Raw genomic sequence first — 16748 nt, 5'->3', positions numbered from 1 at the left:
TGGCTCAGTTTTTCTCAAATAACTTTAAAAATAATCCATTTAGGGCCACGGTGTCAGTGAAAGTTGAATATAAATGTTGCTGTTGCGCATCTTTTGGGGCCAATTTTAAATCTCTGTCTCCAAAACTTTCTCACTTTCATTGTGAAAACCAGAAAGCGTCGCATCAACCAATCAGGGACGAGCATCCAGAGGCGAGGCGACGAAGAAAGAGAAAGACCCAAGAACCAGAACCTAGACTAGACCTGGACCGGGCTAGTCCTGGACTAAACCAGGACTAAACCAGGACTAAAACCAGGACTAGACCGGGACTGAACCAGGACTAAACCAGGACTGAAACCAGGACTGAACCAGGACTAAACCAGGACTGAACCAGGACTAAACCAGGACTGAAACCAGGACTAAAACCAGGACTGACCAGGACTGAACCAGGACTGAACCAGGAGGACTGAACCAGGACTGAACCAGGACTAAACCAGGACTGAACCAGGACTGGAACCAGGACTGAACCAGGACTGGAAAACCAGGACTAAAACCAGGACTGAACCTAAACCAGGACTAAACCAGGACTGAACAGGACTAAACCAGGACTGAACCAGGACTAAACCAGGACTGAACCAGGACTAAACCAGGACTGGTTCAGTCCGGAGGCACAAATAATAAAGAAAATTGTTGTTCGTTTTCTTATTTTTGGTTTTATATTGAAAAACAAGGTTCTTCTTCTGCCGCATTTTTTACTTTGACTTTGATTTTATTACGACATAAAATTGTGACTTTTTCTGGCTTTGACTTTATTCTCATAATATTACGACTTTAACGTTGAAATGTTACGACTTTATTCTCGTAGCACTAGCATTTTTATTTTTATTAATTTTTTTATCTGACCCTTATACTCCGTCGTATTTGACAGCACTAGTGGAAATACTTTTTTAAAATTCGGAATTAAAGTTCTCATGTAAACGCGGCGACTGTGGAACCAAAAAGTTACGCGGTGAGCTTTAAAAACCCCGTAGAAGTGTAGAAGAGTCTTTAAGGTCACACGTCGGCGCCTCTTGTGTTTTCGTTAACAAATGGATCGGCTCCGCGCTCCTCGTCCCGTTTCTCATTTGAATATTAAACGTCTTTTCCTCGGTGAAATCGTGTTCTGTGGATTCGACTCCAATTTAATCCCGTCTCCGTCAGATAATGAGCCCCGTCCCGCTCAGAGCCGCACACGTCCCACCGAACCGGGGCCCGTGTTCACGTCAGTCCTGCGGGGGCCCGGGGACAGGGGCCATTTTCTGCTCCGGTGGGCCCCGTGTCGGCCTTTAATTGTTTTGTGTCGGCGTCGAGGTGCAGGTGCAGAGCCGAACGTCCCTCGTCTCCTCGGACACGTCCTGATCCCGGGTGATGACGGGAACACGTCCTGTTAGTTTAGACCAGGAGTGTCCAAACTTTTTTCATCAAGGGCCACATATCTAAACACAGATGAAGCAGAGGACGTAGACTGATGCTCAAGACAGTGAATAATAGAAATATGTGCATGTTTCATGTGTTAGAACAGGGGTGTCAAACTCATTTTGGTCCGAGGTCGTGTGCAACTGACTTTGATCTCAAAGGGGCCGGATCAAAAAACTCATGTCATATAAACCCCAAAAATAACAATAAATTAAATATTTGTTCAGAGAAACACAAATCTATTACAGAAATCTTTTTGAATTGATGAACTCTTTCTTATTATAATATTATAATATTATGAACAACCTGAAACTTTAAGAAAAATACAATTTCAACACAAAGTTTGAACATGAACTTGTCTGTAAACAGGAATAAGTCCATTTTTGTTGTAAAATCCTGCACTCGGCTCCACTTTTCTCATGTTGGACATTTTTTCTGATGAGGGTGTCACGGTCAACAGTCAAAACGATCGTCCTTTAAGAGCGTTTGGAAAGAGACAAGTCTTCATTTGTGCTGCTCTGGTGGGAGGGGCCACGTACAGAGACGCTGGAGACGCTGCTGTGATAAACACCACAGAAAATTAACACGATTTTAATAGAAAATATCATGAAAATATTTTAGTAGAAAATCAGCCGAGGGCCAGATTAAAGGTCTTGGAGGGCCGGATCTGGCCCCTGGGCCTTATGTTTGACACCTGTGTGTTAGAATGAGCCATCAGTTTTTATTCATTCTAAGATCCTTAAAATCACACACCAAATATTAAAAACGAGCTTTATCAAGGTAGATTTTCAAAAAAACTTGCAGTAAAAAGTACATTTTTAATTGATGTAAGGTAATTTAGACCGAGTCACCTGGAAGCCTGAGGGCCAAGAAAAATTTGTCCGAGGGCCGCATTTGGCCCATGGGCCATAGTTTGGACATGCCTGGTTTAGACGCTCACCTCGACTTCCGCCGTCACGTGAAAAAGTCCAAGTCCTGTTTTCTTCACCTCAGCACAGTTTAGGAAAAAGAAAACTTTATTCTCACGCCCTGATGTGGGAAAACTCGTTTGTTCAGTCGTTTTTCAAAATAAAACAAAAGTAAGAAATGAAAAAACAAACAAAAAAAAAAAAACAGTTTTCTTCATTATTTGTCTCCAAAACCAAAATGAAAAAAAAAACAGATAATGATTCATTTTTTTCAGTTTTTGATTTTGTGTTTAAATGAAAAATGGAAAAAAAAAAACAACAGATAACGGACTGAACCAGGACTGAACCAGGACTGAACCAGGACTGAACCAGGTTCGGACCAGACAAGAACCCGACTGGGACTGAGACCAGGACTTAGACCAGGACCAGACTGGGACTGAGATCGGGACTGAGACCAGGACCAGCCCGGGACGGAGACTGGGTCCAAGACTGGGACCAGACCAGGACTGAAAACGGTCCTGGTTTAGTCCTGTTTTAATCCTGGTTAGTCCTGGTTTAGTCCTGTTTTAATCCTGGTTAGTCCTGGTTTAGTCCTGGTTCAGTCCATTATCCATTTTTTCCATTTTTAATTTAAACACAAAATCAAAAACTGAAAAAAACGAATCTTTATCTGTGTTTTCATTTTGGTTTTGGAGACAAATAATGAAGAAAATAGTTTTATTGTTTTTTCCATTTTCTTATTTTTGGTTTTATTTTGAAAAACACAGATTCGACTCCCTCTTCTCCGGTCTCAACTTCAGATCCGTCTCGGCTACGACTGCAGCTGAATCTGTTGTCATTCGTACATTTTCACATTAAAACCAAAAATAAATGAATAAAATAAAAATTAAAAAAAAACGAAAAAAAAAAAAAAGGTGTGAGCTGTGAGCTGTGAGTGTGAGCTGTGAGCTGTGAGCTGTGAGGTGTGAGGTGTGAGCTGTGAGGTGTGAGGTGTGAGCTGTGAGGCTGTGAGGTGTGAGTGTGACTGTGAGGTGTGAGGTGTGTGCTGTGAGGTGTGAGCTGTGAGGTGTGAGGGTGTGAGCTGTGAGGTGTGAGCTGTGAGGTGTGAGGTGTGAGCTGTGAGGTGTGAGGTGTGAGGTGTGAGAGTGTGAGGTGTGAGCTGTGAGGTGTGAGGTGTGAGGTGTGAGCTGTGTGAGCTGTGAGCTGTGAGTGTGAGCTGTGAGGTGTGAGCTGTGAGTGTGAGGTGTGCTGTGAGGTGTGAGGTGTGAGCTGTGAGCTGTGAGGTGTGAGGCTGTGAGGTGTGAGCTGTGAGGTGTGAGGTGTGAGCTGTGAGCTGTGAGGTGTGAGTGTGAGGTGTGAGGTGTGAGTGTGAGTGTGAGGTGTGAGTGTGAGCTGTGAGGTGTGTGTGAGGTGTGAGGTGTGAGCTGTGAGGTGTGAGCTGTGAGGTGTGAGCTGTGAGCTGTGAGGTGTGAGGTGTGAGGTGTGAGGTGTGAGCTGTGAGTGTGAGTGTGAGTGTGAGTGAGGTGTGTGGCTGTGAGGTGGAGTGTGAGGTGTGAGCTGTGAGGTGTGAGGTGTGAGCTGTGAGGTGTGAGCTGTTGAGGTGTGAGCTGTGAGGTGTGAGGTGTGAGGTGTGAGCTGTGAGGTGTGAGCTGTGAGGTGTGAGGTGTGAGGTGTGAGGTGTGAGGTGTGAGGTGTGAGGTGTGAGGTGTGAGCTGTGAGGTGTGAGCTGCTGTGAGTGTGAGCTGTGAGGTGTGACTGTGAGGTGTGAGCTGTGAGGTGTGAGCTGTGAGTGTGAGCTGTGAGTGTGAGGTGTGAGGTGTGAGCTGTGAGTGTGTTGAGGTGTGAGGTGTGAGCTGTGAGCTGTGAGGTGTGAGCTGTGAGGTGTGAGTGAGCTGTGAGGTGTGAGCTGTGAGGTGTGAGGTGTGAGCTGTGAGCTGTGAGGTGTGAGGTGTGAGCTGTGAGGTGTGAGCTGTGAGGTGTGAGCTGTGAGGTGTGAGCTGTGAGGTGTGAGGTGTGAGGTGTGAGGCTGTGAGCTGTGAGGTGTGAGGTGTGAGCTGTGAGTTGTGAACTGTGAGGTGTGAGCTGTGAGGTGTGAGGTGTGAGGTGTGAGCTGTGAGGTGTGAGCTGTGAGCTGTGAGGTGTGAGCTGTGAGGTGTGAGCTGTGAGGTGTGAGCTGTGAGTGTGAGTGTGAGTGTGAGGTGTAGTGTGAGCTGTGAGCTGTGAGCTGTGAGGTGTGAGCTGTGAGTGTGAGGTGTGAGAGTGTGAGTGAGCTGTGAGCTGTGAGAGTGTGAGGCTGTGAGGCTGTGAGCTGTGAGGTGTGAGGTGTGAGTGTAGCTGTGAGGTGTGAGGCTGTGAGGTGTGAGCTGTGAGGTGTGAGCTGTGAGGTGTGAGCTGTGAGGTGTGAGCTGTGATGTGGTGTGAGCTGTGAGGCTGTGAGGCTGTGAGGTGTGAGCTGTGAGTGTGAGCTGTGAGGTGTGAGCTGTGAGGTGTGAGGTGTGAGGTGTGAGCTGTGAGTGCTGTGAGTGTGAGCTGTGAGTGTGAGCTGTGAGCTGTGAGGTGTGAGGCTGTGAGGCTGTGAGCTGTGAGGTGTGAGCTGTGAGGTGTGAGGTGTGAGGTGTGAGCTGTGAGGTGTGAGGTGTGAGCTGTGAGTGTTGAGGTGTGAGGTGTGAGCTGTGAGCTGTGAGGTGTGAGGTGTGAGGTGTGAGCTGTGAGGTGTGAGGTGTGAGCTGTGAGTGGTTGAGCTGTGAGGTGTGAGGTGAGGTGTGAGGTGTGAGCTGTGAGCTGTGAGCTGTGAGCTGTGAGGTGTGAGGTGTGAGGTGTGAGCTGTGAGCTGTGAGTGTGAGGTGTGAGGTGTGAGGTGTGAGCTGTGAGGTGTGAGGTGTGAGCTGTGAGCTGTGAGGTGTGAGGTGTGAGCTGTGAGGTGTGAGCTGTGAGGTGTGAGGTGTGAGCTGTGAGGTGTGAGCTGTGAGCTGTGAGCTGTGAGCTGTGAGGTGTGAGGTGTGAGGTGTGAGCTGTGAGTGTGTGTGAGTGTGAGCTGTGAGGTGTGAGCTGTGAGGTGTGAGGTGTGAGGTGTGAGGCTGTGAGTGTGAGCTGTGAGGTGTGAGCTGTGAGCTGTGAGCTGTGAGCTGTGAGCTGTGAGGTGTGAGCTGTGAGCTGTGAGCTGTGAGAGTGTGAGCTGTGAGCTGTGAGTGTGGTGTGAGTGTGAGTGTGAGCTGACTGTGCTGTGAGTGTGAGGTGTGAGCTGTGAGCTGTGAGGTGTGAGCTGTGAGCTGTGAGTGTGAGCTGTGAGGTGTGAGCTGTGAGTGTGAGCTGTGAGGTGTGAGGTGTGAGGTGTGAGCTGTGAGCTGTGAGGTGTGAGGTGTGAGGTGTGAGGTGTGAGGTGTGAGCTGTGAGGCTGTGAGGTGTGAGGTGTGTGAGGTGTGAGCTGTGAGGTGTGAGGTGTGAGCTGTGTGAGCTGTGAGCTGTGAGGTGTGAGCTGTGAGGTGTGAGGTGTGAGTGAGCTGTGAGTGTGGTGTGAGGTGTGAGTGAGCTGTGAGTGTGAGCTGTGAGAGTGTGATGTGTGTGTGAGGTGTGAGCTGTGAGTTGTGAGGTGTGAGGTGTGAAGTGTGAGCTGTGAGTGTGAGAGCTGTGAGGTGTGAGGTGTGAGGTGTGAGGTGTGAGGTGTGAGGTGTGAGCTGTGAGTGTGAGTGTGAGTGTGAGTGTGAGGTGTGAGGTGTGAGCTGTGAGGTGTGAGCTGTGAGGTGTGAGGTGTGAGGTGTGAGCTGTGAGGTGTGAGGTGTGAGGTGTGAGCTGTGAGGTGTGAGCTGTGAGCTGTGAGGTGTGAGGTGTGAGCTGTGAGGTGTGAGGTGTGAGGTGTGAGGTGTGAGGTGTGAGGTGTGAGGTGTGAGGTGTGAGCTGTGAGGTGTGAGGTGTGAAGGCTGTGAGCTGTGAGGTGTGAGCTGTGAGGTGTGTGAGGTGTGAGCTGTGAGTGTGAGTGTGAGCTGTGATGTGAGGTGTGAGTGTGAGGTGTGAAGTGCTGAGTGTGAGGTGTGAAGGTGTGGTGTGAGTGTGGTGTGAGCTGTGAGGTGTGAGTGTGAGGTGTGAGCTGTGAGTGTGAGTGTGAGTGTGTGAGCTGTGAGGTGTGAGGTGTGAGGTGTGAGGTGTGAGCTGTGAGTGTGAGGTGTGAGTGTGAGCTGTGAGTGAGGTGTGAGGTGTGAGGTGTGAGGTGTGAGCTTGTGTGTGAGGTGTGAGCTGTGAGGTGAGCTGTGAGCTGTGAGCTGTGAGGTGGAGCTGTGAGCTGTGAGGGTGAGGTGTGAGGTGTAGGTGAGGTGTGAGGTGCACCAGAGAAGTGGGCGAGAGAAAACTGACATTTGGTGAAAAGCAGAACAATGGAGGATTATTACACAAACATGAATCACCACGAACACTCCAAATACTCCAAATACTCCAAATACTCCAAATACTCCAAATACTCCAAATACTCCAAATACTACGGTGAGTCAGACCTCGAGGCTCGGAGAGATTCACTTTACGTAAGACAAAACAAAACAAAACATCTGCTGGGTCCGTCCACATGAAATCAGCCGCTCTCCCCCATGAGTCGACTCAGATTTGACTGAATTTTTAAAAAAAATTTTTAAAATCACCAAATGAAAGAATCTAAACCAGGAGAGTCAAACTCATTTTGTTCCGGGGGTCGTGTCCAACCGACTTTGATCCAAAGTGTCCGGATCAGAAAACTCATGTCATATAAACCCCAAAAATAACAATAAGTTCAAATATTTGTGCAAGAAAACACAAATCTATTACAGAAATCTTTAATTTATGAACTCTTTCTTTAACAAAATATTATAATATTATGAACAACCTGAAACTTTGTGAAAAATTCAATTTCAACACAAGTTGAACATGAACTTGTCTGTAAACAGGAATAAGTCCATTTTTGTTGTAAAATCCTGCACTCGGCTCCACTTTTCTCATGTTGGACATTTTTCTGATGAGGGGTCACGGTCAACAGTCAAAACGATCGTCCTTTAAGAGCGTTTGGAAAGAGACAAGTCTTCATTTGTGCTGCTCTGGTGGGAGGGGCCGTACTACAGAGACACTGCTGTGATAAACCACTGCAAAAATTAACAAGATTTTAATAGAAAATATCATTAAAATATTTAGGAGAAAATCACCCAAGGGCCAGATTAAAGGTCTTGGAGGGCCGGATCTGGCCCCCGGGCCGTATGTTTGACTCCTGTGATCTAAAGTTTCAGCTCAGTCCCGTGAATCGTTCCTCCGTTTTGGCTCGTTTAAATTTTGGGACCATGCTCGGTTTTTCAGACATCTCAATTTATAATCATACCGACCGATACTTCACAGCGATACTTCAGACCGATACTTCAGACAGACACTTCAGAGCGATACTTCACGATACTTCAGACAGACAGACACTTCAGAGCGATACTTCAGACCGATACTTCAGATACTTCAGACTGATGCTTCACACCGGACACTTCAGAGCGATACTTCAGACCGATACTTCAGACAGGATACTTCAGCGATACGACCGATAGCAGACCGACACTTCAGAGCGATACTTCAGACCGATACTACAGACAGACACTTCAGATACTTCAGACCGATACTTCAGACCGATGCTTCACACCGACACTTCAGAGCGATACTTCAGAGCGAACTTCAGACGATACTCAGACCGACACTTCAGACCGACACTTCAGAGATACTTCAGACAATACTCAGAACAATACTTCAGACCGATGCTTCACACCGACAATCAGATCGGATGCTTCAGACCGATACTTAGAGTGACGCTTCAGACCGTCATTTCACACCGATACTTCAGACGATACTTCAGATATTCAGACCGATACTTCGACCCATACTTCAGACCGATACTTCAGAGCGATACTTTAGATCGACTCTTCAGACCGATACTTTGACCCATACTTCGGACCGATACCCCAGGCCGATACTTCAGACCGATACTTCAGACCGATACTCCAGGCCGACACTTTCCACGTTTACATCAGAGTTTTAATTCTGAATAAAAATGAATTAAATTAATTCTGACGTGAGTTGGTGATTTATTCTGATTTTAAACCCGTAAAATCATTTTTCAGACTTTAACAGACTCGTCCAGAAAAAGTTCCACAGTGAATCTTTAAACGCGTCACGTCTTCATCTGAGTGTGGAGTTTGTCTCTGGAAACTTTTATGGAGCCGCTTCTGTCGTCCTGCGCTTCACCTCTGTCCTCCATCCCTCCTTTCTTTTATCGCTGCTCTCTCTCTTTATCTCTCTCTTTACTCTCTCTCTTCTCTCTCTTCTCTCTCTCTCTCTCTTTACTCTCTCTCTCTCTCTCTCTCTTCTCTCTTTACTCTCTCTCTTTCTCTCCTCTCTCTCTTTTCTCTCTCTCCTCTCTCTCTTTACTCTTACTCTCTCTTTACTCTCTCTCTTTTCTCCTCTCCTCTCTTACTCTCTCTCTCTCGTCTCTCTCTCTTTACTTCTCTTTACTCTCTCTCCTCTACTCTCCTCCTCTCTCTCTCTTCCTTCTCTCCTCTCTTTTCTCTTTACTCTCTCTGCTTTACTCTCTTTACTCTCTCTCCTCTCTTTACTCTCTCTCTCTTTCTTCCTCTCTCTCTCTCTCTCTCTCTCTCTCCTGTCTCTCTCTTTTCTCTGATCTGTCCATACTTCTCTCGTTTCTTCCATATGGTTCGTCTCAGGAAAGAGACACATTTTGTTTTTTTTTCTCTTGTTCTCGTCTTTCGTCAGGACTTTTCAATCACTTTTACAAAACAAACTTACACTTCACAAATTTACTCAAATCCTCATCAAACTTTTACTTCCTCCTTTTCTCTTTCACTCCCTCTTTCTCTCTCTCTTTCCGCTTCTCTCTCCTTCTCTTTCTCTCTCGCTCTCCTCTCTCCTTCCCTCTCTTTCTATCTGTCTCTCTCTCTCTCTTTTCTCTCTCTCTATATCTCTATCTCTTCGTCTCCCTCTCCTCCTCTCTCTCCATCTCTCTTCTTCTCTCTCTCTCTTATTTTCTCTCTCTCTCTCTTCTTCTCTCTCCCCTCTCTTCTTCTCTCTCTTTCTATCTGTCTCTCTCTCTTTTCTCTCTTTATATATCTCTATCTTTTCCTCTCCTCCTGTCTCTTCTTCTCTCCTCTCTCTTCTTTTCTCTCTCTCTCTCCCTCTCTCTTCTTCTTCTCTCTCTCCTCTCCTTCTTCTCTCTCCTCCCTCTCCTTCTTTCTCTCTTATCTCTCTCTCTCTGTCTTCCTCTCTCTCTTCTCTTCACTCCCTCTCTTCTCTCTCTTCTCTCTGTAGTGAGTTCATTTGTCAGTTTTATTGTTTTTCTTCGGACACTTTCATTTCGTGTAAACAGATCAAACATGGCCGCCTCTTATCACATCTCCCCCTCTCTCTCTCTCTCTCTCTCTCTCTCTCTCTCTCTTCTCTCTCTCTTCACTCTCTCCATCACAAATAAAGAGAGGGATGCTCCAAAAACAAAAAGAAAGACAAGCAGCTCCTGAGCGTGACGCGCTCGTGTCGCTCCGTTCCTCTGCTCTCTTCTGTCGTCCGGAGTTTGGTTTGTTTCACGTTTCGCTCACAAACCTGCAGCTTCAGCACGAGCTCTTCAATCAAACGGAACACGCTCTGCTCCACCCTGTGATGTCATCGTGTGGTGATACAGGAAGTGCTCTCAGAAGTGTTTCTAAACTCCACACACCTTCACTAGAATCATCCCGATCAATTCACTCCTGGAGTTTCTTTGCTGATCTCGACTGAACTAAAGGAGCTGTGAACTTAAAACTACCACTGGATGACATCACCAGGTGGAACAGAGCGTTTGGAGCTGTGCAGATGTAGACGGACAAATAATAAAGATTTAATCAAACATGTGAATGAAACAAAACACAAAAACTCCAGGTCTGATTGTGACGAGGAAACAGCCTTAGAACATTAGAGTGAGTTTTGTGTGAGGGACACTCAGAGCCGTGCATGAAGGCCCCGTTCACACTAGTGTGTATGTGAGTGGTGTTGGTTGTGTGTACAGTTTGGTTCACACAGTGGTGTTGTTGTGTTATGTTCACACTATGTGTATGTGGTGGTGTTGTGTGTGTGTACAGTGTTGTTCACACTAGTGTGTATGTGAGTGGTGTTGTGTACTTTTTTTTACACTCATCATTTCTCGGTTCAAAATCAGCTGCTGTAACTTTCTAGTGTTTAGTCGGTTTTCTTGTAAAAGTTGAAGTTTAGTTCTATGTGTCTGGTGTACGACCTGCACACGTATAATGTGTTGAAAGTTTCACATGAACCAACAACACACACAAACACAGAACGACTGAACATCAGCAGAACACCCCTCTGAACACACACGAGAGACACCCTCTGACACAGAGAGAACACCCCTCTGACACAGAGAGAACACCCCCTCACAGAAGAACACCCCTCTGTCACAGAGAGAAACACCCTCTGTTGACACAGAGAGAACACCCCTCACACAGAGAGAACACCCCTCTGTCACAGAGAAGAACACCCCTCTGTCAACAGAGAGAACACCCCTCTGTCACAGAGGAGAACACCCCTGACACACAGTCACAGAGAGAACACCCCTCTGTCACAGAGAGAACACCCCTGTCACAGAGAGAACACCCCTCTGTCACACAGAGAGAACACCCCTCTGACACACAGAGAGAACACCCCTCTGACACACAGAGAGACACCCCCTCTGTCACAGAGAGAACACCCCTCTGTCACAAGAGAACACCCCTCTGTGACAGAGAGAACACCCCTCTGACACAGAGAGAACACCCCTCTGTCACAGAGAGAGAACACCCCTCTGCACAGAGAGAACACACCCTCTGTCACACAGAGAGAACACCCCTCTGACACAGAGAGAACACCCCTCTGTCACAGGGAGAACACTCATATTCCACTGAGTCCAACACAAACTGAACCACATCAGACACAAGAAACAACAGTTTTTCTCACACACATTAGTTTATGTAAATGAGTCATGTGGTTTTAAGTTTTGTTTCTGTGGACACAGAAACGATGAGTCTGGGTTGCAAATTGTTTCCGATCCGGTGATTTGTTTCAGTGTAAACTTGACCTAAGAAAGTTTTATCACAATTTGAGTAAATTTCACTTTCTGCAGTGGAACGAGAGTTTTTGTGCTTAAATTATGAAAATACATCTGACTGCACTCAAAAGAAGAAAAACACCAACATCTTTTTGCACTTAAAATCAGAAACAAAATCGAATGTTCTTAATTTAAGTCATTTTAATTTACACAGATATTTTTATTTATTTATTTATTTTTTTTAAGTGTTGCCCACTTCCCAATATTTACCTTTTTATTTTAATAAACAAACATATAAATGTGTTCTGATATTTTTCCAAACTCAGTAGTTTTAACTGAACATGTTTTAGAAGAAAGGAGAGAAAAGGAGAGAGGAAACGAGAAAGGAAAAGAGAGAGGAAACGAGAAAGGAAAGGAGAGAGGAAACGAGAAAGGAAAGGAGAGAATAAACGGGTGTAAGGGGTGTAGAAAAGCTCTGCTGGGTTTTATCTGGTCGCAGTGAATCTGAAGCTCAGTTTCAGTTTCATTTTCAGTTTTAGTTTCAGTTTCTGTGGAGGACGAGGTTTATGGAGCCGTTTCCCTCCTGTGACAGGGAAATGTGCTCTCCATCTTTACTCCTCCATCCCTCCATCCATCCCTCCATCCATCCTTCTCTCTGCATGTTTTTCTCCCCTCCCCCGCTCTCTTTCCCTCCCTCTCTTTAGTTTTCTCTCTTTTCTCTGCTCCCTCCATGTCTCTCCCTCCCTCTCTCCCTGAAAGAGAGAGAGAGAAAGAGGGGAAGAGAAAGAGGAGGAGAGGAAGAGGAGGAGAGAAGGAGGAGGAGAGAAGGAGGAGGAGAGAAAGTGGAGGAGAGAAAGTGGAGGAGAGAAAGAGGAGGAGAAAGAGGAGGAGAGAAAGAGGAAAGAGGAGGAGAGAAGGAGAAGGAGAGAAAGGAGGGAGAAAGAGAAAGAGAGAGAGAGAAAAGAGGGGAGAGAGAAGAGAGGGGGGAAAGAGAGAGAGAGAAAGAGGAGGAGAGAAAGAAGAGGAGGAGAGAAGAGGAGAGAGGGGAGAGAGAGGGAGAAAGAGAAGAGGAGAAAAGAGGAGAGAAGAGAAGAGAGAGAAAGAGGAGGGGAGAAAGAGGAGGAGAGAAGAGAGAAAGAGAGGAGAAAAGAGGGGAAGAGAAAGAGGAGAAGAGGAAGAGGAGGAGAGAAGGAGGAGGAGAGAAGGAGGAGGAGAGAAAGTGGAGGAGAGAAAGAGGAGAGGAGAAAGAGGAGGAGAGAAAGAGGAAAGAGGAGGAGAGAAAGAGGAAAGAGGAGAGAAAGGAGAAGGAGAGAAAGAGGAGGAGAGAAAGAGGAGGAGAGAAAGAGGAGGGGAGAAAAAGAAGAGGAGAAAAAGGAGGAGAGAAAGAGAGAGAGAGAAAGAGGAGGAGAGAAAGAGGAGGAGAGGAAGAGGAGGAGAGGACGGTGCTCTAAAGGAAACGAGGATGTACAGGACGTTTATGTAACTGTGAGGAGAGAGGGATGAGTGGAGGAGGTGAAAAGAGGGGGGAGAGGAAAGGAGAGAGGGAGGGAGGAGAGGAGAGAGGGAGGAGAGAGTGATGAAAAAGGACAAGAGCGGGTGAAAGCTCTGGAAATACTGGAAAGATGAGCGTGTGAGAGAGAGAGAGAGAGAGGAGGAAAGGATGGAGAGGAGAGAGGGCAGGGAGGAGAGAGAGAAGGAGGAGAGGAGAGGAAGGAGGAAAGGAGAGATGGGGGGGCAGAAGGAGAGAGGAGAGAGAGAGTGTGGGAAGAGGGGAAAGGAGAGATGGGGGAGGAGGAGAGAAAGAAAAGAGATGGAGGGGAGGAGAGGGACAGAAGGAAGGAAGGAAGGGGAGGGGAGGACGGAGAGAGGGAGGAAGGAGAGGTGTGACCAGTGAAGGAGGGAGGATGAGGACGAGGTGAAAGACAGAAAAGAAGTGAATAAAGAGAAGGAGAGAGAGAGAGAAAGGAGGGAGCGCAGGTAATGGAGGAGGAGGAGGAGGTGAGAGACAGAAGAGGAGGATGAAAAAAAGAATGAGTGACAAGATGAGAGAGAGAAAGAGAAAGAGGAGAGAAAGAGGAGAGGAGGTGAGAGACAGAAGAGGAAGTCAGAACGGAGGGAGTGAGAAAAGGAGAGATGGAGAGATGGAGAGAGATGGAGGAGAGGAACTTTGTGTGTTGTCATAGTTACAGTCGACAAACCATGGCAACCAGGTCCACAACTGTAAAACACCGAGACGACGACGACGAAGAAGAAGAAGAAGAAGAAGAAGAAGAAGAAGAAGAACTCAAGTTTAACTCAGAATACGAAACTCGGACCTCGGACTTCAAACTATAGACCTCAGACTTCAGATTTTAGACCTCAGACTTTTTACCTCAGACTTCAAACTTTAGACTTCAGAACTCAGACTTCAGACCTCAGACTTTAGACCTCAGACTTCAAACTTTAGACCTCAGACTTTAGACCTCAGACCTCAGACTTTCAAACTTCAGACTTCAAACTTTAGACCTCAGACTTTAGACCTCAGACTTCAAACTTTAGACGTCAAACTATAGACCTCAGACGTCAGACTTTAGACCTCAGACTTCAAACTTTAGACTTCAGACTTTAGACCTCAGACTTCAGAACTCAGACTTCAGACCTCAGACTTTAGACCTCAGACTTCAAAATTTAGACCTCAGACTTCAAACTTTAGACCTCAGACTTCAGACTTCAGACCTCAAACTTTAGACCTCAGACTTCAGACTTTAGACCTCAGACTTCAAACTTCAGACTTCAAACTTTAGACCTCAGACTTTAGACCTCAGACTTCAAACTTTAGAGTCAACTTAGACCTCAGAGTCAGACTTTAGACCTCAGACTTCAGACTTTTTCAGACTCAGACTAGACTCAGACTCAGACTTCAGACCTCAGACTTTAGACCTCAGACTTCAACTTTAGACCTCAGACTTCAAACTTTAGACCTCAGACTCAGAAACTTTAGACCTCAGACTTCTTTAGACCTCAGACTTTAGACCTCAGACTTCAAACTTTAGACCTCAGACTTCAAACTTTAGACCTCAGACTTCAAACTTTAGACCTCAGACTTTACACTTTAGACTTCAGACCTCAGATCTCAGACCTCAGACTGTCTCCCGTGAGCTTTACGTCATGTTCTAATGCTGTTCCTTTTTTTTTTTTTTTTTGTTTGCTAATGTGTGCGTTGTGTCTCCATGGTAACGGACGAACATTCTGTCCATAGACACGCACACGGAGCTCCCCAGAGTGACGTCACTGCAAACAAATAATCATTTACGGAGAACCGCCGCGGGCGCTGGGTGACGGGGGCCTGTGGGCGGAGCCTTGTACAGACTCGTACTGCAAACTCTCTCTGTTCGGTTTTCTCTTTTACACCACAGACCAACCGGACAAACGGAAATGTTTTAAGATCGTCTGAAAATTTAAGAAAAAATACCTAAATTATTTAAAACGAAGAAGGTCCGAGTGGCTTTTGCTGATCACGACAACACAGTGTTTTGTATTTTTCTGAACGTGAACATCATCAAACTTTCTATTTTCTGTAAATAAACGATGAACTAAGGTCCCAACAGAGTTTTTTTTTTTTTTTTTTTTTTTTACTGTTTCTGGAGTGAAATAATGAAAAGTCAAGCGAACGCCGAGCATGACTGATGCAGATTCCAGTTTTCAGGCCTGCGTCTCGTCCCACTTCTTCAGCGTGTCCCACTTTTCTCGGGTTATAAAAAGTGAGATTTACCTCAAACATGATCCCGTGATTCTGCAAAGACGATCGGGCTCCTGGGAGCTCGGGCGTTCACGGTTACATGTTGCACGAGTTTCTTCAGATACAGGATTTGTCGGGCTATAAGTCGCTCCAGCCAAAAAACGCGTAACGGAGAAGAAAAAAAGAACATATATAAATCGCACTTTTTGGGGAAATTTATTTTATAAAATCAGACACGAGTAACCGACATTTCCTGTGTAAAATCAAATTGTAGTAAAAACAATAGAAGAGAACATCAGACTGTTAACGTCACATATGAACAGTTCCGACATAACACCACTTCAACATCGACGTCTAATTGTCGGAGTGTCGGCATTTCCATTTTTTATCGAACGTCTCAAAACTCCGACAGCTGCGCTTTAGCTTGTTTTTTTCAATATTCCGCCATTCCGACACACAAGGGAATGATTAAGTTGCAGCCACACTATTTACGGGACAATATTTTCACAGAGGCACGGTCCACGCGGCGTACGGGAGGAGGCGAGGCCCACGCGGCGTACGGGAGGAGGCGAGGCCCACGCGGCGTACGGGAGGAGGCGAGGCCCACGCGGCGTACGGGAGGAGGCGAGGCCCACGCGGCGTACGGGAGGAGGGAGGAGGTGAGGCCCACGCGGCGTACGGGAGGAGGAGGAGGTGAGGCCCACGGCGTACGGGAGGAGACGAGGCCCACACTGCGTACGGGAGGAGTCGAGGCCCACGCGGCGTACGGGAGAAGGCAGGAAACCCATGCGGCGTACGGAAGGAGGCGAGGTCCACGCGGCGTACGGGAGGAGGTGAGGCCAGCAGCGTACGGGAGGAGACGAGGCCCACTGCGTACGGGAGGAGTCGAGGCCCGCGGCGTACGGGAGGCGAGGCCCGCGGCGTACGGGAGGAGGTCGAGGCCCACGCGGCGTACGGGAGGAGGTCGAGGCCCGCGCGGCGTACGGGAGGAGTCGAGGCCCGCGCGGTACGGGAGGAGTCGAGGCCCACGCGGCGTAGGGAGAGTCGAGGCCCACGCGGCGTACGGGAGGAGTCGAGGCCCACGCGGCGTACGGGAGGAGTCGAGGAGGTCGAGGCCCACGCGGCGTACGGGAGGAGTCGAGGCCACACGCGGCGTACGGGAGGAGTCGAGGCCCACGCGGCGTACGGACATTTATGTGTCTATAAACTGGACTAAATGAACAAAAGATAAAGAATCTGAGCTTTATAACGTCGACCAACGGCCCAGATCTGCAACCGATATCGCTTAAACCGGACTTAAGGATTTAGGACTGAACCAGGACTGAACCAGGACTGAAACAGGACTGAAACTGGACTAAAACTGGACTGAAACAAGACTGAAACAGGACTGAACCAGGACTGAACCAGGACTGAAACTGGACTAAAACAAGACTGAACCGGGACTGAAACTGGACTAAAACTGGACTAAAACAGGACTGACTATCGGCCTGCATGGACAAGATTTGGGCCGATACCCGATATGTTTGTAAGTGCCCATATATCGATCAACCGATATATTTCTAGAGCAGATTTTAAAAACATCATAAATGTTGAGTAAAATATCCTCATGAATGTTCAGTGA

The 16748-nt window shown here is 47.1% G+C and overlaps 1 protein-coding gene across 1 annotated transcript in view; it reads right to left on the bottom strand.

Annotated features, from left to right (window-relative positions):
- Positions 1-16319, bottom strand: part of kcnh8 (potassium voltage-gated channel, subfamily H (eag-related), member 8) — a 191791-nt gene extending 175472 nt beyond the window's left edge. The window contains 1 exon segment of the mRNA XM_055157118.1: positions 15839-16319. Coding sequence (XP_055013093.1) covers positions 15839-16319 — 481 coding nt within the window.
- Between the last annotated feature and the right edge of the window lie 429 nt (positions 16320-16748).

Source organism: Boleophthalmus pectinirostris, unplaced genomic scaffold, assembly GCF_026225935.1.
Source record: "Boleophthalmus pectinirostris isolate CB_2022bp ecotype Guang Dong unplaced genomic scaffold, ASM2622593v1 HiC_scaffold_21, whole genome shotgun sequence".
NCBI classification, from domain to species: Eukaryota; Metazoa; Chordata; class Actinopteri; order Gobiiformes; family Gobiidae; genus Boleophthalmus; species Boleophthalmus pectinirostris.
This window is presented reverse-complemented; position numbering and strand designations above follow the sequence as displayed.